This window comes from Schistocerca serialis, chromosome 9 (assembly GCF_023864345.2).
Source record: "Schistocerca serialis cubense isolate TAMUIC-IGC-003099 chromosome 9, iqSchSeri2.2, whole genome shotgun sequence".
NCBI lineage: Eukaryota > Metazoa > Arthropoda > Insecta > Orthoptera > Acrididae > Schistocerca > Schistocerca serialis.
Window position 1 is genome coordinate 37443681 of NC_064646.1, and position 25988 is coordinate 37469668.

At 37.0% G+C, this 25988-nt stretch overlaps 1 protein-coding gene across 1 annotated transcript in view; it reads left to right on the forward strand.

Moving 5' to 3' along the window:
* The window catches only part of LOC126418538 (putative fatty acyl-CoA reductase CG5065), a 50639-nt gene extending 25701 nt beyond the window's left edge, over nucleotides 1-24938 (forward strand). Inside the window, exons 4-7 of the mRNA XM_050085351.1 lie at nucleotides 9255-9447; nucleotides 10857-11096; nucleotides 13358-13609; nucleotides 23291-24938. Of these exons, the coding sequence (XP_049941308.1) occupies nucleotides 9255-9447; nucleotides 10857-11096; nucleotides 13358-13609; nucleotides 23291-23363 (758 nt within the window). The 3' untranslated portion in view covers nucleotides 23364-24938. The remainder of the gene's footprint in view (nucleotides 1-9254; nucleotides 9448-10856; nucleotides 11097-13357; nucleotides 13610-23290) is intronic.
* The last annotated feature ends 1050 nt before the right edge of the window (nucleotides 24939-25988 follow it).

A 25988-nucleotide genomic window follows, 5' to 3' on the forward strand; every position in this document is an offset into this window, starting at 1 on the left:
AGAGTGATAACATGGTGACGATTCTTGATTTTTCACATCTGACCGAGACACTAAATGCCAATCCATGCACTGGAAGGATCCAACTCCACTGAAAGCAAAAAAAGCTCGAATGAGCACAGCAAGATTGAAATTGGTGTTGATCGTTTCCCTCTCTCCCCCCGATATTCATGGAACTGTGTATCTTCGTAGGGTTCCTGGAGGTCAAACTATTAATCAACATTACAACCATGAGGTTCTTGCTTAAATCCATGAGTAAATAAGAAAAAATGACCCGAAGTATGGAAGCACAAGTCATGAGTTCTGTATCAAGACGATGCACCAGCTCATACCTCATTGTCTGTTAAGAGGTTTCTAGCAAAGTACGGTGTTGTAGTGTTACACTGTGCATCTTATTCACCTGACCTAGAATCATGTGAACTGTATGACACTGACTAGCAGATCAGCCTGACTAGCAGATCAGCCAACTATTTCATAATCCCAGATGTAGTGGCATTCCATCCAGATATGGCTGGTACAAATTCTGGCAGTGGCAAGGTGTTTCATTATGAGTATTAAGCTGAGAAGTCTGGGAGAAGGCGGGCATAAATTTCTTGAACACCAAATTATCTTTCAGTGTCTCGGGTTAAACACCCAAGCTCCCTGATATTTTTCATGGACTGAGGACTGTTGACAGTGATAGAAGTGATTCATCCTTTGGTTGGGGACGCTGGTATGGTGTCCCTCTTCATGTTCCAGTGATTATAATTTCATTTCTTGCTACATTTTTGAGATTTTCGAATAATTTTCAAATGCGGTGCTCAGTATAGGTGAAAAATATGGCATGAAATAAATCATTTTCCTGCATCAAAATGAACTGCATTAAGAACTTCTAAGTGTCACAGAATTGAATCAAAGAAAGAATGAATGTGTTTTGGTAGATTCTCTGCCACACTGCTTTGGTATGGTTTGGGATGCAAAAAATCACTGATAAGCAAGTTTACAGGTGTACACACCCCATGAAAAAAAATAAAAAATAAAAAAAATATTGGTTCCAGCAAATTGCCCTGCTGCACAAAATGCACATATGTTGTGACTTCTGGAATCATTGATGGCATCATTTAAGTAGTATTATGCTTTAAACAAATGCTATGATGAATTGTCAATGTTCCTCTATAATGCACACATACAAACGAAAAGTGACCTGTGAATTAGAGTCTGTCATGAGGTGTGTGTGTTTTGTTGATGTTAATTTGTCCAAGAATCATTTTAGTACATCGTTTGTACATGTGATATAGAACAGCGGTAAACCTAGTTAATTCACAGTACAGTAGTCATTTTGACTACATTGTTGACAGAATCAAAATGCATAATAATGAAGGTTGGTTTACTACATTGCTTCTACATGTGATAATGGCAGTTGTTAAGTGAGATCACATTATAAGCACAACATAAACTATATTATGAATTGATAATTATTAAAAAATTTGGTAAATGAGATTTACTTATTATGATGCTCCATAAATTCAGACAAAGAATAGAAGCAGTGGTCAAGCAAAAACTGTTTTAACTTTATTTTAAATGGATTTAATGTTGGTATGCATTTTAGATAAGAAGGCAAATGGTTATATCACATAGCTCCAGTATGATACACTCCTCTTTTGCCTAAATTTGTATGTTCATGTGTGGGTTCATCTTTTCACTAGTTTCATATGTGTGTGTATCATAGTTGTGTCTGAAGATATTTGTCTTTTTTAAGATGCTCCCTTTTGTGAAAATTAGTATCTCATATATATACTAGCAAGGCAGTGGCAGTATTTTGAGAGTTTTGAAAAGGGGTCTACAGGAATCCTTGCATTTAGCTTTTTTTATCACCCTGATAATCTTTTTCTGAATTTTCAATGCTTTTATAGAATTTGTGGAATTCTCCTAAAATTATTCCATACATATGTAGCAACTGCATACTACAATGGTACATTGTCAGCACTGATGAGCAGCTTGTATTCTGGATGAGGATACTTCAGCATATGCTGGTAAACTCAGTCTCTTATTTAAATTGTTTAGGTGCAGTGGTTCTATCATGTATTTTACTAGCCAAGTCATTTATATACAGCAGAAATAGTAGAGATCACAGAACTGACCCTTGTTGGCTCCATACTTGATTTTCTCCTCATGACTGTAAAAACTAGAAATTTTTTGTGTTTTATTTCTGTAATCTGCAGACGATAACGGAGGTATGACTGGAGCCACCTTTCAGACAGGCCTCTAATTCCATAATTAAATTTATGCAAGAGAATGCCATGATCAGTAACATTGAAGGCCTTACTTAGATCCAGAAATATCCCAGATACATGTTACTTATCATCCACTGCTTTTAATACTTCATTTAAGAAAACAAAATTTGCTGTCTGAGTTGACTTTCCAGCTCTGAACCCATGTTGGGAGTCACTTATCAGCCACTCTTTATTTAAGAAAACTGTTAATCTTCTAAGGAATATTGTTTCCATAATTTTGCTGAAGCCTGACAATACTGAAACGGCCTATAATTAGCAATATCACTTTTTGCACCATTCTAATGCAAAGGTGTTACTTTTGCAGTTTTTAGATTATTTGGAAACACACCGCTCTAAAAAGATGAATTTACTATGTCTGTTAGTGGTTTCAGAATAAATGTTGTGTTGACTTTGATAATAGCATCTCGTATCTCATCAACACCCACTGAATTTTTATTAAGTAATTCTTTTAGGGCTCTTGACTGTTCCTCAGGTGTTGCTGGATACATGAATAATGTGTTTGGATGAATTTTTGATCTGAGTGACTGGCTGGTTGTTTGTCAAGGTGTGTGTTTATTAACTGCTTTGCTAAATTAGAGCAATAATGATTGAAGGCACTAGCCACATGTTTGGGGTCAGTTAGTTTATTTTTGTTCATAATCATCTCGACATTACTGTGATTAACTGGCCTGGTGCCCATTTCTTTTCTTACAGTTTGCAAGGTTGTTTTAGTTTTATTCTTGGAATTACACAATATTTTGTCACTTTCTAGTTTTTTTGCTTTTGAAATAACTCATGTTAGTATTCTTTTGCATCTTTTGAAATATGTAATGAAGTCAGTATTAATATTTTGCTTGGAGTACTTTTACAATCTCGTTTTACTTAGACATGATGTCCGTATCCCTTTTGTAATCCACTTGTTTGTTTTTTGAGTTGAGTGAAACATAGTTATTTTCTTGGGAAAAGTCATTTAAAAAATGTTTGAATGTAGCCATAAATCCATATCCAACTGAAGCCACTGTTTGGCGATTAAATCCCATAGAAACACCAAATTGTAAGGATGTTAGTTGCTAAGTCTCACCTGCTATTTCGAACAATTCCAAACATTTTCTGTGACATTAAGCGTACCAGTCAAGGTGTGATAAGATGCCTGAATTTTTCATCAACCAGGAATGTATAGAGTCACTATGCTCATACAAAGATGTAGTAAAGTGGGCAGCATTTGGTCACTGAAACTGTTTGAAAAACATTGTGATTGATGTTCACGATAATTTAAATGAGTGCACTCGAGGCACGGCACAAAAACTGGCCCCAGAACTTCACGGAACTTCCTCTGGCTAGAACTGCACCCTCCACACACTGTGGATTAAACCCCTCATAGAGCCGTCGGTGCCTCGCATTGTTTGAAAAGAGGCAAAATTGTGGCTCATTAGACCAAACTACATGCCTCCAGTGAGCTGTTCCCCGGTTTCTGTGTTGTTAGACCCGCCGAAGACGTGCTGCCGTGAGCAGGGGCCTCTTTACGAGGTACACAGTTACAAATGTTTGTTTCATTCAGTTCCCCTCACAGTTCACTTGGAAAGTGGTTGAGGTGAACCTGCAGCTGCCACTGTCAGACCTGACTGTCATCAGTAAGGTGTCACACTCATCTCTGGTCCCCCTCTGTTATGATTTTTTTGGAACCACTGTTCTTACACTATGTTATATTGTTGCGAATGGTACAGCATTAGTCGTACAAGTATGTAGCCTGTGTCGATACGTCAACAAATCGGGCAACTTAAATTGTGATGTGGTCGTGGGCACATCGAAATGAGACAGCTCTTCCCTGTTATTGTGTCACATCTCTGGTCAACCCGCCTTACTGCACTGGTTCTGTAAAACTGACTGGCACATCCACATCGAGTTACTGCCTCGCTGGTGGTGGAGGGTCACTTGACCACGTGGTACCAGTTCTACACCGAGTACAGAGCTCTGACGTGACCAGTGTGCTCTTTTAAAGGGGAGGTGAGTATTCTGTCCAGAGAGCTCGAATTGTTCCGTTGAGCAGTCTTCGTCCTGCGGTCTGCACTCCTGACATGAGGGACATTCCATGTTTCATTCAAGCAGAAGGGGATAGTATTTTTACTAGCCTGTTAATTTTCCACGTTATCCAATAATTAAGACGTCATTCCAGTTCCAGTCTCTAACAGTGTGTGGGAAAAATGAACGCTTAAATCTTTCTGTACGATCTCTGATTTCTCGTATTTTGTTATGGTTATCACTTCTTCCTAAGTAGACAGGTGACGATAAAATTTCTTCACAGTAAGAGGAGAAAGTTGGTGACACATTTTGTAAGAAAATCTGGCTGCAACGAGATACACCTGTCTTAATGATTGCCATCCCAACTGGTTTATCATACTGCCCTTCTTTGAACTTTTTCAATATCTTCCATCAGTCCTATCTGGTGGGGATCCCCTTAGTGCAACAATACTCCAGCAGAGGATGAACAAATAAGGTGTAGGCAGTCTCTTTAATAGATCTGTTGCATCTTCTAAGTGTTCTAACAATAAAATATAGTTTTTGGTTTGCCTTCCCCACAACATTAACTGTGTTATCATTTCAACTTAAGTTGTTCCTAGTTGCAATTCCCAGGCATTAAGTCGAACTGACAGCCTTTAGATTTGTGTGATTTATTCTGTAATAAGAATTTAACAGATTTCTTTTTGCATTCATGTGGATGACCTCACAATTTTCCTAATTGAGAGACAGTTATACTTCACCTGAAACCAGAGAGAACCTCTTATGATCCAAAGCGACACACATTGTTAGTACAAACGTGAGCCACCACTAGCAGCTGGCTGCACCCTGTGGTCTACGTGGCATCTGGAAGCACTTGTTCCACGTGCAGAGTGAAGCCTCTCGGTGTGCACATAAAAGTGCACACTGGATTTCTTCTCCTCCTTGGCAGCCATATCTTGTAAGGGGTGTTACTATGTGCCTGACACGGGAGCTCCCAACTACCAGTAAACCCACCTGCTGTGGATGCGCAGTTCTTGCATGCTGAGAGGCTTCCTCTAGAGCAGGGCAAATGATTGCATCTGTGACACAACTTCATTCCAGTTACTGTATTACAAAAATTAATCAAAAGTACCAAAATGAAAAGACAGTATTCTATACAGACGTGATGTGCCATACCTAACACATTGAAAATATCCAGCACATATAACCACAAAGCATTGCTAATAAATACACTGTTATTGCAGTTCTGTAGTTTGGAGAAAGAAAAGAGAAACTGTAGTTTGGAGAAAGAAAAGAGAAACCTTTTCGAACAATTTTCTAGTTTCCTATAACCACGGGGAAGACGGTGTTCTTTAGTTTTTTAGCCAGTTGCATTAACTTCAAAATGCAATACAATAACACAAACTACAATATATTCTGTTATTTAAAGTAATCAGTTACCTCTGTTTGCTTTTTGTGTTTGACATGTACATATGCATTTGATGACACATTCATTTTAATGCTTCATTATTATCGTTTGTATTAAACAGTTTTCTGAAAATAAGAAAGTTTTGTAAAATTTTCATTGCACTGAGATCTTCATTAAGTGATGGCACAACAAACTGTTCTTCTTGCTCATTTTCTTGTATGCCAGTCACATGTTTGCTGTGGATGACAGCTACAATTTCTTCTTCACTTGCTGGGATGTACACGGTGAGATTGTTGTTTTTGTAACTTGGTCATCACTTGCCGTTTTCTGTACACCAGTTTGAGTTTCATAACTCTGTAGTCCTTGTGTTATTGAGCATAAGTGACATATGGGGATGAAAACACAAGCTTTATGCAATGCACATTGTCAACTACTGGGTATGTGGGGCAGTTATCAACAATGAGAACTTTTTCGTTTCTTTGGTTTCAGCTGCCAGTCTGAGTTACGCAGCCACTTTTCAGAAATGTCAGATGTCATCCAAGATTTTGCATTGTTTCAAAAACTGTAGGTGGGGAGTGACCACTTTTCAGAAATGTCAGATGTCATCCAAGATTTTGCATTGTTTCAAAAACTGTAGGTGAGGAGTGACTATTTTTAAAACCTCTAAGTTTTCTTGGATTTCCAATCACCGGAAGCTCTTCTTTACAAGATACTGTGATATTTGCAGCAACGATAACTGTGATTCTCCTCTTAGGTTCAAAACATTGTTCACCTTTACATTTCAGCATCTTATCTGGGGTTCATATTGTAAAACAAACCAAGTTCCCTGCAATGAATATATAATCTGGCTTGTAACTGGCTACTTCTTAGATAGCCACTTGTCTGTTGTGTTGTCAGGGACACTGGCCATTTTACCATGAATTTTCCCAGTGATAAAATCATAGTGAGCTCAGAAATGTATCCTAGACGAAGAACAATTGATGATTGGAATTGCCCATAGGTGCACAGATTCATTGTTTTTTGCGTGCAGGATAGGTCCATTGATTGGCATGTTATTTGATCTTTGCCACTTAAACCGTGTAAGTAAAGCTTCTTCAGTATAGTTGTACTCAGATGATCTCACCCACTTGATTTTTAAAGAATTATGTTCAAAAAGGTACTGTATTTTCTCTCTGTCCTTCAAAATTGTAGACATTGTTGCAGTAGCCACCAGAAAGATCATGGGAGGCTCACATTTAAGATACAGATGAAAAAGTATGTGCACGAATTTCCTGCAGAGGCAGACGTTGACGTTTTTCCTGATGGCATACCGGACCACACTGATGGGAGAACACAGCCCCGCAGAGCTCCTCCACGGGCGCCAACCTAGGACTCTCAGACTGTAGCAACACGATTCACGTTTCCGTCCCGTCGCACTTCACCTAGTGTAGACCGGGAACTGTCTGCTAGGCATGCCCAATGTGAACTGGCTGGGCACAGCCTATGCTGCCTGAGTTGTTGTTCCGCCGGCAGAGGACGCGGCCGAATTCTTGCTTGCCCTCTGGTGGGCGGGACTTTACTTGCGACAACTACTGTCCGTGACGCGCCGTGCCAATGTGCGCCTCCCGCGATCTTTCTGGTAGCTACTGCAATTGTTGAATGTGAGACTCAATTCATTCGTGATGCTGACATTTGTTCCCCCCATTTTATAATCATGATATTATCTGTGACTTTTCTTCAATATTAATTGCTTTACTCTTTTTTTGCAACATCTGGCATTAACTGGTTAATACACATACTGATATGAAACCAACAATGTACAGAAAACATGAGTTTGAAAATAAGTGGTACATAGTTGTTAGTAATCCCCAAATATGTATGAAACAAAAATAAACATTGGATGTTAAAGCTGATATATTTCTTCAAAAATGCAATAAATATGTTGTTTTATATGGTATGATATCGTTTATATGATGTTGTACTAACCAGTTTAGATGGAAACAATTTTGATGGAACTGTTAGCTTTCGCTGTTATAGCTACTGAATCATTAAAAGTGGTGTTGCTATAAACAGTATCGACTATATATATATCAGATATTGTGCCCAGAATACTAAGATCTGTTTCAAAATTTCAACCATTGTAAATGATATGCAAAATTCATGGTTTTCTGATCGTACAACTTTCAGAAACAGTTGTCTGTCCTTGGGGAAATTATGATTATATGACCTGCTAGAATAAAAATTTGTGAGCTAACCCAATTTTTTAGTGTGTATATTTGCCTCAATTCTGTTTCTCTCTGTGAAAATTAATCGAGAAATAATTCTCATAATTACCAATGTGCATAGATTAGCACTAATCATAACTTATTTTTCGTATACTTCTCTAAGCTACATCTAAGGAACACAAAGTGTGAATCAGTGAGTGAATGAGTGAAAAGAAATTGCTGTCTGAAACTCAGGCTTAATGTGTGTTTCAGTGGAGGTCATAACAATTGATGGATAACAATAACTGCAGAGATTTGCAGTAGTGTTATGATAACTTTTATAGAAAAGTACTTTCAACTTTCAGTTGTTTTGTCCTCACAGCATTAAATAGAAGGGAACTCCTTTTGCTTGTGAGTAGAATGATATATTAATAAGTAACAAATTTTTGGATAAAATTGGGTGATTGTTTTTGAAACAAATATATTTTAAAGAGTGGATAGCATCATCCTCTCCACATTGTGGAAATAGAGGAGTGTATGTCATACATCTATATTAGTATCTAACATTTGGAGAACTGAACATACTTCTTACTATACTAGTTTATTTAAACATTATTTCTAATTAATCATGAATTCAGGATAGTAAAAAGGGGGGAAAAAAAACCATGGATGATTCTCGTTGTACTGCCAGGAGAGTGGGACATAACTATTGGTAGGAAATAACTATTGGTAGGGGAATAACTATTTAAATGTAATACATTTAAGAGGGTAATACAATCTCATCTGCAATAGTTCTAAAGTGGACTGTGGTCCCAAATGAACTCAATTTCGGAGGACCCAAAGGAGTTTCAAGGAGGGAACTCACCCCAAAATGAAGTTATGAGAATGTTACACAATGATATGTGTATGAATTGTGCTATAATGTAAGGGAAGTTATTTAAAAGCACCTAACAGTTTATTTTAATGATGTTTACTACCACTCACTATTTGACACAAGTTCCTACAATATTGTATAATCTAATTTGCCCATTTCATTTGATTAATATAGTTGTTGGTAAGCAAACCTGCAAAATTTTTGAATGTATTAAAGTGTTCTTTTTCCTATGAAGTGAACAAAAATCAGATTTGGTAACAAATGCCAAACAGCATTTTTTGAAATGTTTGTAATTAAATTGAACTGGTATTTAAACAGTGGCAATTCTACAGCCTAAATTTGTAGCTAAATAGGTAGTTTATAACAAAATGTATGTATTTTATGCACAATTAACACACGTGTCACAAACACAGTATTACAATGGAATGAACTTTTTGTTTATAATTCCTACAGTCAAATTTTGCAGTAAAAAAATGTTCACTGTAAGTACCAAAAATGCCAATCAGGAGTATCAATAATAATGATATACATTGTCCTAACAGTTACAGCAGCGTGGCGTGAACCTTTCCCTGGATGGGTTGACAATGTCTGTGGCATCACAGGAATCATGATGGAGATAGGACGCGGCACCATTCGCAGCATCATATGTGACCAGACACTTATCATGGACCTGATACCTGTCGACTACGTTGTCAACACATTGATTGCTGTCGCTTGGCACACAGCGACATACAGGTACTCCGAGAAATGTTAAACTTATGAGTACCGTAGTAAGAATCACAAATTGTGAATAAAACTTTTGCAAAATAAACAGAAAAATTTCAAATCATAAATAAGTTACATACAGGTCCAGAAGTTATGAATGACACAGCAAAATGTTTGAAGAAGTAGATAAAATGTGTTACTCTAACTTTATTTATCACTGTTTAGTAGAGCAGAGTGAACAAGTTATTATCTGTTTAGTTTTCAGTATCTAAAAAAGAAATAATAGTAGCATATACATGCATTTATACATGGACATTGTTGCACGATCACCTGGGCAACATAAACAAAGATCTGCAATATGAGGCTTGGAAAGAAAGGCTAATAATGAATGATACTGTCAAATAAGGTTCAGAAAAACCATGATAAATAAAAATAGCACAGGCGATCATTTGTGGGGAGGTTTGGTGGAATACTGGTGTAGCAGGTGCAAAGAAAACAAGATTAGAACAAAATACAGTAAAGCATCCAGGAGGAAAAATGTGGTCAACAGGTTAAAGCAAGTATGTGGGCACAGAAAGTAGGAGAAAGAGAACCAATAACACAAAAGTAAAAAGGTTTATAATCCCATTTGGCTATGGGGAAAAACAGATTCCTGGGACTTGAAGGTCTACTGGTATAAATATCACTTATGAAAAAGATAAACTGTCTCCGTTACTTCCTGTGCTGAATTTAATAGTGTAACTGCTGACAAAACTGTAGTCCTGAACACAGCTGTTAACATTTGTTATTCCATGATGGATACATATCAAGCAGGCAGATTTAATTTGCTCTCTGAGAATGAAAATTGCTTTCTATTCTGAATAGTAATTTCTTTTTTAAAAAATCATTGGAGATCTATGGATTAATATTGAGAAAAATAAATTGGCAGAGTATTACTGAGTGCAACATGTTCTACATCCTAGCGATACTCTTGTGCCGTGGATCTGTGGAATTTGAAAATAAATAAATAAATAAATAAATAAAAACAAACATCAAACTACACTAATATTTAATCAAGAATAAGTGATAGAGAAATGGTTTTTTCTTTATAATCACCTTCTGTTTGGCAGCAAATTTCATTTTTATTTACAAGCTTTCCTTATGTTATTAAATTTAAAAATGTTGTTTTCTTCTATTCTGTAGTACCAATAAATCGCTGAATTACATTTGGATTCAACAGAACTCCAACAAAGGTGGAATCATTTTTATATTAGGATACATATACTTTTAAAAATAGTGTAAGAGTAGAATCTGAGTTGAAACAATTTACCATTGTAACGTTAATATAAATTTCTATACGAAAAGCTATGTAAGATGCAGCTGCTGCTCATATAGTTTTGCAACGTCAAAATGCTAAACCTTAAGAAAGCTATTGTTCTGACAGTTCACCATGTTAACAGACCCAACACAGTCAGAGTCTACAACTGCACATCAGGAATGAGGAACCCTGTCCAGTGGGCTGAGTTTGGAAGGCTGACACAGAAACACGCCTGCACATCACCTACACGACACGTTATGTGGTACCCTGGATTTACCTTCAGAACAAACAGGCTGATGCACAAGATATGTGAGGCACTTTTCCATATTGTGCCTGCCTTTGTTGTTGACATGGTTCTGCGACTACAAGGAGCCAAACCAATGTAAGAATATGCCGTAAAAACTGATTTATGTTTCATATTTGTATCTGATTTCATTCTGTTGCTTTTTATATGTATGGGGTGATGAAAAAGTTTCCGTTTTAGGCTGTTGCTGCAGTGTATATGCAACGTAGCATACAACATAGCATTGATGTGTAGGCAAGGGATTGGTGTGGCAGTCATGTTTTTCAAACGTGTATGCAGTAAATGTGGAAACAGGAACTGTGGCGATGTTATTACTAAATGCATCCAAACGAGACCAGAGTGCTGTTATTCTTTTCCTGGCTGTTGAAGGACAAACAACAGTAGACTTCGATCAGAGAATGAAGGGTGTGTGTGGGCAGCATATCTGTCAAAAACCAGGAAAACTGCAACAAGGGGCGCTGGTACTTTGTGATAATGCATGTCCCCATATCACAAATGTCGTGACACAGAACTTACGCCAACTGAAATGGGAGATACTTAAGCATCCATCATATCGTCCCTCTCTCTCTCCCCATTTGATTATCACACCTTTGGTCTCTTAAAAAAGGCCTGTGCAGCAGGCAGTTGTGGGCATATTCACACAGCAGGACATGGTGTTTTACCAAACATATATCTCCAACCTGGTGTGTCACTGGAATGATTAACAAACATAGTATAAATTTATGAAAAAATAAATTTATGAATAAAATAAAATAAATTTATGAATAAACCTCTGTTTGGTGCTACAGGAGGTTATAAAGGTAGCAGACTGAAACTTTGAGTCAGTTTATGACCTATTGTAAAATGAGCCATTTGTACGAAAAGTATTTGCAAAAGTAAATTTGATTTACACCCTGGTCTGACACAAAGTTTTAAGAGGTAACTAAAGTTTCTATCCATATTTAATGTACTAAGAAGTGCACCAAAAATAATAGAGATCCTTGAACAAATTAACTACGTTTAGCAAAATTTTATCATGTATGCCACCACAGTATGCCCTACTGCTTCTGGCAATATTTTATATGGAATTAATTGTGGTTCATCTATTAAAGAACTGTATGTACTCTATTCAGTGTTTCACTTTGTTATGTGATCAGTTTTCTCACACATCTTTGACTGATTTTATCGTCAAATATTTGGCTGTTGTTGCTGCAGTTCATTCAACATATAACACTCTGTAATGCAGATGTCTGCTTTTCCCCATCAATTTTCCTTGTAAGACTTTTCTTTATGAAAATGTTATGTTGAATTAGGTGTCTTAATTAATTTAATTTGTCTTCTATATATCAAATTAAAGGATGTCCTTTTCTCTTTAAATCTTTCTAAAATATGTTCATTAAATTGTCATACAGTCCAGGATGTTTTTGTGATTATTCACATCCACATCTCTGTTGCTTTTAATTTTTTCCTTTTCTTGCTTTTCCACGGTCCGCCCTTCACAACTGTAGCTGAAAATGCTGCAAATAAATGTCTTGAATTTCTTTCTTGTTTTTGCCTGTTAATGAATCAATTGTTAATCAATACACTTTTTATGAATGTCTTATGTAATAGGCTGAGGATTACAAATTATTTCAAAGTAACTAGTGAGAAAAGACTAGAAATATTTAATGCAGTGACCACTGTTTTACAAATGAAATGATACAATTTCAGAGACTTTTCTGGTCTCATGCAGATATGATTTTATTTATACAGATTGAAACAGCAAGTGAAAATTTGTATCAAGGCCAGGAATTGAACTCAAGTCCCCAGCATACTAGGTAGGTGCATTGGCCACTGAGCCATCTTGGCACAACGGTTGGTTCAACTGCACTGCACAGATTACCGTGGTATGCCTCCCTCTTCGATACAAATTTTCACTGCCAGCGCACTCTACTTTAAATTCTCCCTTACACAACAACAGAATTGCCGAGGCTCTCCATGTTCTGGAATAGCACCTCAGCATCAAATGTATTTGGGGTATCCAGCCTCAAACCCAGGTCCAGGTACTTATACAAATGAAGAGACTTTACTGGTCTCATACAGTGGAATTTAAAGCAGACTGGGATGGCAGTGAAAATCTGGATTGAGAAGGGAGGCATGCCCGGGTAATCCATGAAGTGTATCAACCACTGAGGCGGCTAACGCACGTACCTAGCAAGCAGGAGACCCAAGTTCGATTCCCGGCCTTGGTACAAATTTTCACTCACCACTTCAGTCTATCTACATAGAATATAATTTTATTAGCTCTTTAGTTAGTTCTTTTTGTGGATAATTTGATAAAATTAATTTAGATATAATGATTTTATTCTCGTATTTTCCAGCATGATGAAGATTTCGAAGCGATTTCAAATGGCTGCTAAGACTGGTGAATTTTTTGCCCTGCACGAGTGGAAATTTCATAGTGATAATTTGATGGCATTAATGGAAGACGCCCAGGACAAAGCATTATTTGATGTGGACATTTCTGAGCTAGATTGGGACCAATATGTCAAACAATATATGCTAGGAATAAGGAAATTTATCCTGAAAGATTCTGCAGACACTATACCTGGAGCACGGCGAAAACTTCAGAAGTATGTGCAGCTGCCTTTCTATAAGTATTAGCACTATGATTCATTAACTCATGATCAGTCAAACATAGATCCTTTTTTTCCTTTCCTTTCTTTATTCATTTATGTCGGTATTCTTACATTTGTAAGCATAATGAAATACGTGTTCAGAAAGTAGCTTGGAAATAAATAAGAAACGATGAAAACAGCGTACTCAATATGAACTGTTTTTACAACATTATGAGAACTGTGAGAAAATTTGCGCTTTATGGTTATAAAAACATTACCAACCAGAAAGCTGGTCTGAAGACCAAGGTATTCTCCTGTGCATGCTTTGTCAATGCGCTTGTTGATCTTGATATCTCGTTTGCCAGTTGATTGGTAGGGGGTATGTAGTTGAATGTGGAATCCAAATCATGAAGCAGTTAAGCATTTATCAGACATGCACTGGAATGCCTCAGAGGAAATCACATTATATGGAGGAAAAAGATAATGACATTGTAGACTTACAATCTAACACTTACCTACTGAACAAATTGCTCATAGTGTATAGAGGTGTGTGTAGTTTTTCCATGTATTTCATATATGTGCTGATTATTATTTGATCCCTACAGCAATTTCATACTCTTTATTTTTGCTGGAAACCTGTCTTTGTCCCTGTTACCTTCAGGCTATTTTCTCCCCTTGGTATTTGCTTTTATTTTAGATCAAGAAGAGAGCTGTTCTTTTGTCACATAAAAATTAGCTTTTCTGTCCAACTCACAACAGAGAATACACTCATTTTAGGATAAATTTTCTTTTTAGACTGGTTTGAAATTTTATGAAATTTTTGTAAATAATAATGAAAGGTTCACATGCCTTAATGTTATTGCTATGCACTAGTTTGTAATGGAGTAAGTTCAAAGAGGCATTTGTAAGTTCTGCAGAGAACCACTTGTGACAGAATGTCTGGAAGGGCAGCGGACAAGAAGACACCATTGTGGAATGAGCAGGTGCAGGAAACAATAGAAGAAAAGAAAGAATGTCATATGTGGAAAAGGAAGAGATTAAAAAGAAATACCAGGAAAGTAAAAAGAATGTGTTAGCAGAAGAAAACAGGGAAAAATTTGGAGGAATTGAAATGAGTATTGGAAAAGGATTTTAATGTGGTGTAAAAGGATGCTATATGGAAGTACGAGAAGCGAGAGGAAGGAAAGCACATTCACAAAACCGGGAAAGGGGAAATTGAAAAATTAATAACACGATCAGAGGAGATAAGGAAAAGATGGAAAGAGTACTTTGACAAACTACTAAATGTGATTAACAGTAATGGAAAGGTAACAGAAGTACAGTGAGGGGACATAGTCATGGAAGAAGAGAAATGGGTTACTGTGTTAGAAGTGGAACTAGCACATAGAAAATGAAAACAGGAAAGGCGCCTGGGACAGGTGAAATAAGTGTGGAGGTGTAAAGGCAGCTGGACCTACTAGGCTACAGAGATTATACAGATTGCAAAGATGCAAATGTACTCAAAAATGTGTTCCTGAAGAATGAGGAAAGGGAATAATAATTCCATTGTTCAAGAAGAGAGACAGAAAAGTATGTTGTAACTATTGAAGCATCGAAGATCAGTTAGAAGATGAGTATTATGGCTTCTGACAAGGGAGGTCAACAGTGGACTCAATATTTAGTATGGGACAGTTGAAAGAACATTGAGAGCATGGAAAAGATCTGGTGGTGACATTTCCTGATTTAATGAAGGCATACAATAGTGTCCCCAGATAAAAGGAGGAGGAAATTGGAAAGCAAACACCTTGAAATTATTTAAGCAATGTATCATAACAGCTCAGTTGTATCCAGACCAAGTTGAAAGAACTGATTTGCTTAGGAATATTACAGAGTTGAAACAAGAAAGTGTTGTGTCACCATCATTATTTATAAAGGTGATCTATCTGCTTTTGACATTGTGTTGTGGGCAAGTGACAGTAAGGAGGTGCAAGAACAACTAGACATTTTAAATGAAAAATCAAGAAATATGGAATTAAACACAGTGTGGAGAAAAACAAGAGTATGGTGGCAACCAGGGGAGACAGAGAAGGTAAGGGATAAATTAATATTTAAGAACAGGATATTGAAATTTTGGATAACTTTAAATATCAAGGAAATGTAATAATGGAGCCTGCAAGAACGGAGGCAAAGCTTAGCAAAAGAGTACAACAGAGCAATACAGTGTACCAGTGTGTGAAACAGAGCAGGGCTTAGTCTGGGGAAGGAAGTGTTGTAAAAGACATAGTTCACACCCATATTAACATATATGCATCAGAGAACTGGCCAATAATAAAAAGGGAAGAGAGCAGAATTTTAGCCAGTGAAATTAAATTCTTAAGAAGAATGTTAGGGAAAATGAAGAGGGACAGACTGAGAAATGACAATGTTGGGAACAAAATTGGAGTATAAAAGCTGATTGACAGAATTGAGAAGAATAGGTTAAAATGGTTTGGACATATGAAGAGAATGGAAAGTGGAAGAATATAAGAGTGAATGATGGAGGCCAAATATGAGGGCAAGAGGGAGACACGCAGTAAGATGGATTGGCTCAGTTAAGACCAGTGTAAGAAGAAGAAATATGAACTGTAACAAAACAGTTATAGAAGGACAATTTTGGAAATACCGGGGAAATTGAAGAAGTATCATAAATGTCCTAACCCAGCCTGATGCTGGATAGAGGGGAAAAGAAATGACAATGACTAGCTCATAAATCTGTGTTAAGCTATACTTGGTAAGTTCTACTAATATCAAGAATATGGTCAACATTCATTACACAATGCTAATATTATGATTTAAAAGTGAAATAGAGTATTCTATAGCAATGCAAATGCAGAGGACAATTATAACAGATGATCTGCTGCTGTTTCTCAAACAATCATTTAGGTGTAATTCTAAGATATTTAGCCACATGCGAAGATCTGTTATATGAGAATGTTATCAGCTTACTGCCTTGACAGATATTTCACATTATGTCATAGTATCAAATAAATATTGAACTTACAAATCTAACCAAATGAAGTGACCTTGCAGAGTTAACTATTTGGTGCCCCCTAAGTCTCATGGAATATTTTCAGTTTCCTCCCAACGATTGTTAAGTGATTCAAATAGTTAATAATCATGCAACACACCACATTTGATTGTACTTTTCAGTTCATTCATATTTAATGTTACTAGACCTTTGATCAGCTGCTTGTAATGTGCTATAGATTTTACAACAAACATCAGTAAGCTACATATACTGTGGGTGGTTTCACAAAACTCACAGGTGGCAGGGGCTGACTGACTAACATATGTTTGCATATGGAATGGTTGGCAATGACTGACTACAGGATCATTTACAAACTCTGACTGACTATAGCTTTTTGCAGAATGTCTGTGTAAAGATGCGTGTAGCACAGGAATGTTAAAATGGGAAAATACAGAACTATTACATTTTAGCTATTAGCTTAAAGCACTCCAGAAATTTAAAAAATATGAAAACAGATTAGGCAATGAATTTATTTTTATTAACTGTAAGCTGTATAATTCGAAAATGGCAAAACGGCAGATACTGTTGTGTGTTGCAGAAATTTTAATGTGCAATTCCAAAGCTCGCCAACAATTTTCTTGAAAGTAATGTTTTATAATTTGGATATTTCATAAACTAATGTGTTATTTTAGGAAAGTTTTAGCCTACATTTTTGGAATCAGAAAAATCATGGCTAGAAAATATAACAGTAGAATTTTGACAGGATTGCATTTTATGACATGAACATTCTGGAATACATTAATTTGTAGGTAATATGAATAACAAAATATAAAACAATAGATAGTTCAGGATAGAATAACAATATTGAAAGGATGGATTTGCTACACACACCACTGAGTAAGTGTTGAGTTGTAGGAAGGCATAATGAAAAAGAATGCTTTCGATTATTTCAGCTTTCAGGAGTCTCACTTAAGCAGTAGGAAACTTACACAAGCACAACTCACACATAGTTCAATCCTGGCACCTGGAGACATTTGCCAAGTGTGAGTGAATTGTGCTTGTTTGTGAATATGTGTATTTTTTCTGCTTCAGAAGAACAACTTTGTCCAAAGGTTGAAATATTTCTGGAATTCTTTTTCATTGTGCCTGTCTGCAACTCAGTGTCTCCTCTGTGTGGTGAGAAGCAATCGTTTCTTTCCATGTTGTTTTGTTTGAAATATAAAATTCCAGAAAGTCTTACAAGCCACTAAGATTGTAAATACTTCCTTAAAACACCTGCAAGTAAACTAAATATATATTAGTATAATAATATCAGTAACTACCGTATTTACTCGAATCTAAGCCGCACCTGAAAAATGAGACTCTAAATCGAGGAAAAAAATTTTTCCCGAATCTAAGCCGCACCTGAAATTTGAGACTCGAAATTCAAGGGGAGAGCAAAATTTTACGCCGCACCTCCACATCAAAACAAAATTGGTCCATTGTAATATGAGACACAATTTAGGTCAAATGATGATGATACAGCTACAATAGTTTGGTTCGAGTCGTAAGCTTAGCAGTTAAGCTTTACCAGGTAGCCATTGTTATGCGTCAGGTGCTCCGTATTTATACGGGTACCCTTCCTTTTTCACGTGCTTTGTCTGGTTTGAATTGATTGCTTATTTTTCTTTGATCAGATAAATGCCGTTCTCTTTGTTATAGGCGTTTGTCACTCTAAGCTGAAAATGCATTACTGTACTGTGTCATGCATTGTTTGTCACATTCTGATAATGAGTGTTTACGACCTGTCGCTGCTCGCGGCATGGCTTGCTTTTGTGCACGCTACCGCCGCTTCTAATTTTTTTAAAAAAGAGAAGAATAGTCTCATTAGCGAAACAATGGCAAGAGACTGCTATTTGTTGTTACTTACACTGCTGCTTTCTTTGATAATGATCGTTGCGTGTGATAGATGATGTTCTGAACGAGAGTTTAGCGAAAATTTTTCTCCTTTTGAAAATCTTTGCAGACGCCTCTTTACTACATTACATTCTTCACAGAAATTAGTCATCTTAGATTTAAAAATTTAGTCAATTGCTGCGCTTCATTTCTGACTATCACTATTAGGCATAAGAATAATACGAATATAAACATGACATGATATGTGTACTCTTCCGCGTTTGCTTTTGTCTCACTCTAGTTTCGTAGTTTATTTGGCAGACAGGATTTAAATGAGAGAGCAGCAAACACGAAAGAATACATGGCAAAATGTTTATATTCGTATTATTCTTATGGTGAAGAGAATACTGCATGTGATTCACAATTCATAAAAGTTCCTATTAGCAACTATCTTTTCTCACAGGTACGAAAAAATTCAGAACGTAGAGTTGGCCGTATTGACAAACATCCCAAACAGTCTTGCCAGTCGGATTTTTGTAGTACATTGAAATGCTGCTACATTCAAAGAGGAACAATACGGAATTTGTATTTACTTCGTTGGATAATGTATGAAAATGCAGTGGTCGAAACTCGGGGCGAAGAAAAAAGCTCGTCTTCCACCTCTCTCTTTTTTTTTTTTTTTTTTTTTTTTTTACTGATGCAGAGGTTTTGGCACCAGTATTTATCTTTGTACCTGCAAAGCATGCCTGTGTAGCGCTACATATATTTGACGGCAGAAGTTAGTTGTGGCGGCACCCACCAACATTTTTCAGAACTTCCGCTTACTTTGCACACGATTCTAAGCCGCAGCCGGGTTTTTGGATTACAAAAACCGGAAAAAAAGTGCGGCTTATATTTGAGTAAGTACGGTATCCTGTGAATAATAAAGTTTAGTGACATATTGCACGATAAGAATTCAGAAATTATGTGTAATCATGGTATATGCATTAAGTGCATAGTGGAAAAAACTAAAGTAAACAAAATTATTGAACAGGTGGTATTATAGCATGTGGAACAATTCCACCCGGATATGTCTCAACCTCTGAAAATTTGTGCCGGGACCCAGACTTTGTGGATTTTGTGTGCTTCACAATCAGTAACCTTACTTTAGGCTCTCCGCCCTCAGCTCATAGCACAATACAAATTCTCAGTATTAACTGGTTCTGCCTCCTATGGGCAAAACAAAGGTTTTTTCCACTGTGGGAATACACCAAATGGAGAGTGGTGGATAATTGGATGATTTTGCATATCTTGAGTTACCACAGTGGCAGCAATGAGGTTAAAACTGAGGTAGTGAAGCCTGCTGGACTCATACAGGTGACTGTCATCTTAGAGAAGTGGCACTTTTTCATGTGCACCAATGGAGTACAGATGGTACAGATTTGATTCTGCCATCACCTACATAGTACCAAAGCACAGATTCTCCGGGGTAACAGACGTCTCTGAATTAAATTCATGTTTACAATGAAGGGCATTTCTCCACCATCTTTGCAATTGAGATTTTCACTTCCTTCCACCATCACAACATATCTCCCCCCCCTGTCATTTGTTACCCGAGACAAGGAGCTCTTACTGTTTACTCTTGTCCAGAGCATGACAAACGCAGATTTCTTGTGAGGTTTTGTCACACCACCTCTTCCTTCCTTTGGCAAACTTGGGAACAGCTGTGGTGGACTGACACCACTATTAGAATTAACATAATAAGAAGAGAAAACCAAGAGAAGTGAGAGAATGAAGAGATATTGGGGAGAAAGGAGATGAATTGAACAAATCACTCATGATCCTAAAGGTCTGAAATGAACCAGTACCAAAAGGCAAAGGTTTACACGAGTCCATGTACTAATAGCAATAACGTACATTTGAAGTGACAGTTGAAATTTTGTACCTAGACTAGGACTCAAAGTGGATTTTTCATGGACATTCAAAAGAATCACAATAAAATGAAAACGCCATTAGGACAAGTATGTGAAATGAGATGGGGAGTACTTTGAAGGAGATGTGTGCTGAAAATCTGTAGCTGAATAAAAATGTTATTTCAAAAAGTTCAGTTGTTTTTTGAATGGATCTTGTGCAGGGTGTCTCAATTCTTTTGGGGCAAATTAGTTGACAGTGAGTCCACAATCAGTTATTTTGAGATAGGGAACCAATGGTCAGAAATGCATGTTTATTGTATTTGGACATATACAGTGCATGCCATACAAGAACAATGTAGTTAATAGTAATTGTTTAAAGTGACAACTGCCAGTCCCAATGCGTGTATTGAAATGTAGCATGCAGTTCGGCTGCACTCTTGCAAAGATGCAGGCTGTCTGTTGTACACTGTAACAGACAGCAGGTGATAAACAATGTACATCCCTGACCATCAAACAGACGTACTGTACACATGTGTCATACGATGACCCCATGTGTCGCATCGGCACGTTAACCTGTGCCGCATACACATCACTATCTCTGGTGTCAGTTGTCCATTGTATGAGACAGCTTGTCGTGTCCACGGTGAGATGTGTTACTGTGTACAGTGCAAGGTGCGTAGTCAAAGACAGAACGCAACTCGTCATGACAGCAGGCAGATGTGCATTTAATGAATGGTGTGATGGGATGGAGTGTGTCTGTATAGCAACATGAATGTGTAGAGAACACTTTCCCAACACCTCATCCTAATTGGAAGAAGTTGTGTGAATACCACCTCTTGAGAGACAGTGTCATTCATGCCACAGATAGCCGGCCAAGACTTTGAGGAGACTGTTTTGGACCGTGTGTCTTACCCCCAGCAACAAGTACCCATCAACTTGCCTGCGAAACACACGCTTCGAAGGATCCATAACACAATAAAACACCAAAAATAATCAATTGTTGATGAAATTATTTAATTGTATACTTAAAAAAATCTACTCATCAAGCGGTGACAGAACACACACATAAAAGACTGTTGTGATTGGCAAGCTTTCAGAGCCAGTGGCCCCTTCTTCAGGCAGAAGGGTTGAAGAGGATGGCAGAAGGGTGAAGGAAAAAGACTGGAGAGGTCTAGGAAAAGGGGTAGATTTTGGGAAAGTCACCCAGAACTGCTTAAAGGTGGAAGACAGGGTTATAAGCAAGCAGAGAGTACTACTAAAAGATCGTGCACGAGTTAATAAGAGTGAGTAAGCCAAGTGCACTGTATGTAACAGAAGTGGGAGTGGGCGGTGAAAAATAGACTGGAATGACAATGAAAGATGTAGAAAACTAGAACTGAGTGAAGCAAAGAGCAGTTACAGTGAAGAAAAGCTGAGACTCAAGAAAGAAATTAACATAAATTAAGGCCAGGTGGGTGGCGAGAACCAAGAACATGTTGCAGTGCTACTTCCCACCTGTGGAGTTCTGAGAAACTGGTACCTGGGGGAAGAATCCCAGTGGTGCGTGTGTGTGAAACAGGCTCCAGGGTCATGAATGTCATGTTGTAGAGCATGTTCTGCAACAGGATATTGCGAGTTGCCAGTATATACCCTCTGCCCGTGCCATTCGTGCTAATTGATAATTTGGTGGTAGTCATGTCGATGTAGAATCTCGTCCGATGCATTCCCACAATCAGTCTTTCCTTCTTATCCCGTATCGTAAGTCTCCTCTGACCCATGGTTCTGGGTGACTTTCCGAAAATCCAATCCTTTTCCCAGACCTTTTCCTTCACCCTTCAACCCTTCTTCCTGAAGAAGGAGCCACTGGCTCCGGAAATTGTCAGTCACAACAGTCTTTTATGTGTGCGTTCTTCCGCCACTTGGTGAGTAGATTTTTTATCTATCCAGTTAAATAATAATAACACAATAAATATGTATTTCTGACCACTGGTTCCCTATCTCAATATAATTGGATGTGGGCCCATTATCACCTGTTTAAATTTGACTCGAAAGGCTCAAGTCACATTGTATACACTGCAGAATACGTCAGTTGGGTTAAGTCAGCCAGGCACTCTGCCTTGGTTCCTTTGAAATGGTGTTGTTACTATGATGTGTGAGCATTCTTAACACTGAGTGCCTGTGAGACTTGGGGTTGAGCCAGGTCGAATGCTTGGGTAGCCTACTAGTAACACAACCGTTCGCAAAATTCAGGAAATGCAGATTCCAGGACTGGTCTTGGCACAAATTTTTATTTGTCACTTCAGATGGATATCAACATGATCACTGTGATAAGCAGAAATTCAGGGTGTGTTACAAGGTTCCAACTTCGTAGATAGTTTCAATTTTGTGAGCAATGTTCACTAAAGGAACTACTTTGTCTGTTGTTGTCATGAAAATTTTGAGTGTGTAGACTCATAACACATTAAAAATGAAAAAGCCAACTCATTTTATATCCTTGAGTGTTCTGATATTGTATCTGACATTAAACTATTACACCAATAACACATGCCGACCGGCGTGGCTGAGCAGTTCTAGGCGCTTCAGTCTGGAGCCACGCGACCACTACGGTCGCAGGTTCGAATCCTGTCTCGGGCGTGGATGTGTGTGATGTCCTTAGGTTAGTTAGGTTTAAGTGCTTCTAAGTTCTAGGGGACTGATGACCTCAGATGTTGAGTCCTATAGTGCTCAGAGCCATTTGAACCAATAACACAAAGCAGCTCTCAGCTTTATATTGACCAATTCATTTATGTTCTCTGGTAGTTTCACTTCCAAGCGTTATCACTTCATTGCTGTAATGATTCTAAGTCTGTAATAGTTGAATGAACAAACACCTGTAGCTGATATGAAGGTCTGATCATAAGTAGGACACTTTAAAATTAATATTATGAAACTGTCACAGTTTAATGACAAATATTTCTTTTTCAGGTTGTACTGGGCTCATCGCATTACTCAGGTGCTAACTTTTGTGTTTCTGCTGAAGATTGTTAAACTGAGGTGATTGTAAGGCACTTTACAAGTTATCAGTGACAATGAATAATCCTGGTTGTTACTTGCAAAGTTTGCAAAACTTGTCTACAAGGAACACTGCGTATTTTGTCTTTTTCGGATGATGTTCCAGGACATGTAATACGGAGGAAAATTCTGTTAAACTAGAATGTGAGTGAAGGATATGCACATTCAAAGAAGGCCAGTTGCATTTCTGACAGGAAATTGTCGTGGAATTCTGAATTCTCTGGTTGTTTTGCTAAAATATATTTTAAATGCTCTGGTTATCAGACCAGTTTTGTATGAAATAGAAACAAAATTCTAGGCCAATCACTCTCAGTGAAATAAAAAATTGTGGTTTTTTATTCTCATTTATTATGCTGCAAAGTGTATTTTTGCACAGGGAGGATTCCTCAGTATGTCAACATCAAAAATCAGAGTGTGACAGCCCAACCCTCGGATTTCAACAAACAGTGTGTCTGTAAGAGCTGTGCCCTTCCAGAGGTAGTCATTGGAAAATTTAAAAAAAATCTTTTGAAGATTAAATAGGATGTACTGTCTAAAAAGTGCTTAGTTTTATTTTGTGTTACTCTATAAATCTGTGTGTGCTTCTTTTAGGTTTATACATTTTGTCTTACAATTGTGTACTGAAAAAATAAAATAAAAGTTGTATAAACATGTATTCTATTGGAGAGGAATATTATCATGAATGAGCATTTCTGATAATTCTTATTGTAACATTATGTGTCTTGGGAGAACAGCAGGTGAGATGGACACAGCAAGAAATAAGGAAATAAAGCTGTCATTGTTCAAATCCGTCCCAGGTTTTATCATAAATGGGAAATGTTGGAAGGCAGTTTTTTGTCATACAGTGAACTCCAGTAGCGTGTATTTTGTGCATATACACTTCATTCAGACCTGTAATTAAGCCTATATGACCTGTACTGCTTGAAGTTTTCATTGGCATAATTAATATGACATCCAAGATGCAGCAAAATAACTGTGATGTGTTCACTGTTAGTTTGATTTTCTAAGTTCCTCACTCTTTTTCCTTACTTCTTTTTCTGTATATTGACATATCACTTTTGTAAGTACTTAAATGCTACAATTATGATTAATGCCCAGAGTATAAGAAGTTCAGTAATTGATACTATAATGGTGAGAAACTCTTTTGTGTTGAGTGTATTACATTTTTCTAAAAAGCAGTCAGTATAACACAACAAAAGTTGATTGACTCATGATAATTACTGCATATCACAAATAATACATCTCTGTTACATTTTCATGTTATTTTTGCCTCATTATTTGACAGAATGGTGATCTGATGTCAGGAAAAAGCAGACACTTTCTGTACAACTGTACAGGCCAGTGCTGGTTGATATTTGTGGTTTGGCGAAATAAATACTGTAGTTATGCAGGTAGTTATAAATGCATTTTTAGCATTCAGGGTGAAATAGTTAGGAGCTGTAGAATGAGCATCCTTTCACTTCACTTTCAGGAGCTGAAGCCTGTAGTATGACAATGAAAAAAAAAAAAAATCGTAAAACTGCAAGCAGGTGGATTTTCAATATCTCACCTGTTACGAGTTTGCTATGTAAGCGATCAAGAAAAGTTTTACAGTGTATATTGCTGACTGGATAGGCCATTAGACTATTTTCTTCCTTGTATTTGCAGAATTTTCTGGTGAAAATTTATATTTTTAGTAATGACAGTAAGATGAACATGACACTGGCACAGGAGGTTTCAGTAAATACAATGACTGACATGTGGAAAGTCCCACACAAAAGGACCTATGTGTGTCCTAGTGCCTCTTCATTAAATAAGTCTCTTTGAAGCTTATATAAAGTGATGTACAGTGTATAACTTTCAGTTATTTATAATTCTTCAATAATTGGTATATTTGAAATGTGATGTGCCTTTCTCCTATATGCTCTTTCATGTATGCACATTTAGCTGTTGTTATGAAAAATTTTCTCTAATTGTTGAGTAGTAAGCTGTTGACAACTAATTGTTTCTGTACAATATTTGAAAATATATTTCCATTGGCAAAGATTACTGTTCCATACATGGTTATTAAGCTATATCTTACACTTGTAATAACTTTTAAATATCTGATTTGTTGTCATGGACCGTATTCAGTTACCATGAGCTGTATGGAAAATAGGGTGCAGTCAGGCTTTCAAATTCTGTATGATATTTTGACCATTAATATTTGTTACCTCCATTTTCAACATAATAAAAAAATTTATATGCCTTTTTAGTAAGATCTGTATAATGTAAAATTAGTATATTTTTACATTAGATGAGCAACATTACAGCGAAGAAAGAACATTCATTTTTTTATTAAAACCAAATGCTATGGTATATTTTACATATAATTAAATTTTATTTGGTAATTTTTTAATTTCATAAATAGAATTGGATCAATGTTTAGTTCTTTCTTCAGAAGTCAGTGGCTACTTAATTAATCACCAGAATAAAAGATTATATGTTCTCCAGGATTATTGAGCACCTTATTGGATGCAATAACATGCATAAAGCAAAATTTCATTTCACACTGTGAATGATACTGATTGAAATATTACATGCACTGTATTGTAAGTGATCTGGCCAGAAAGTGATATAATAGAACATGTCC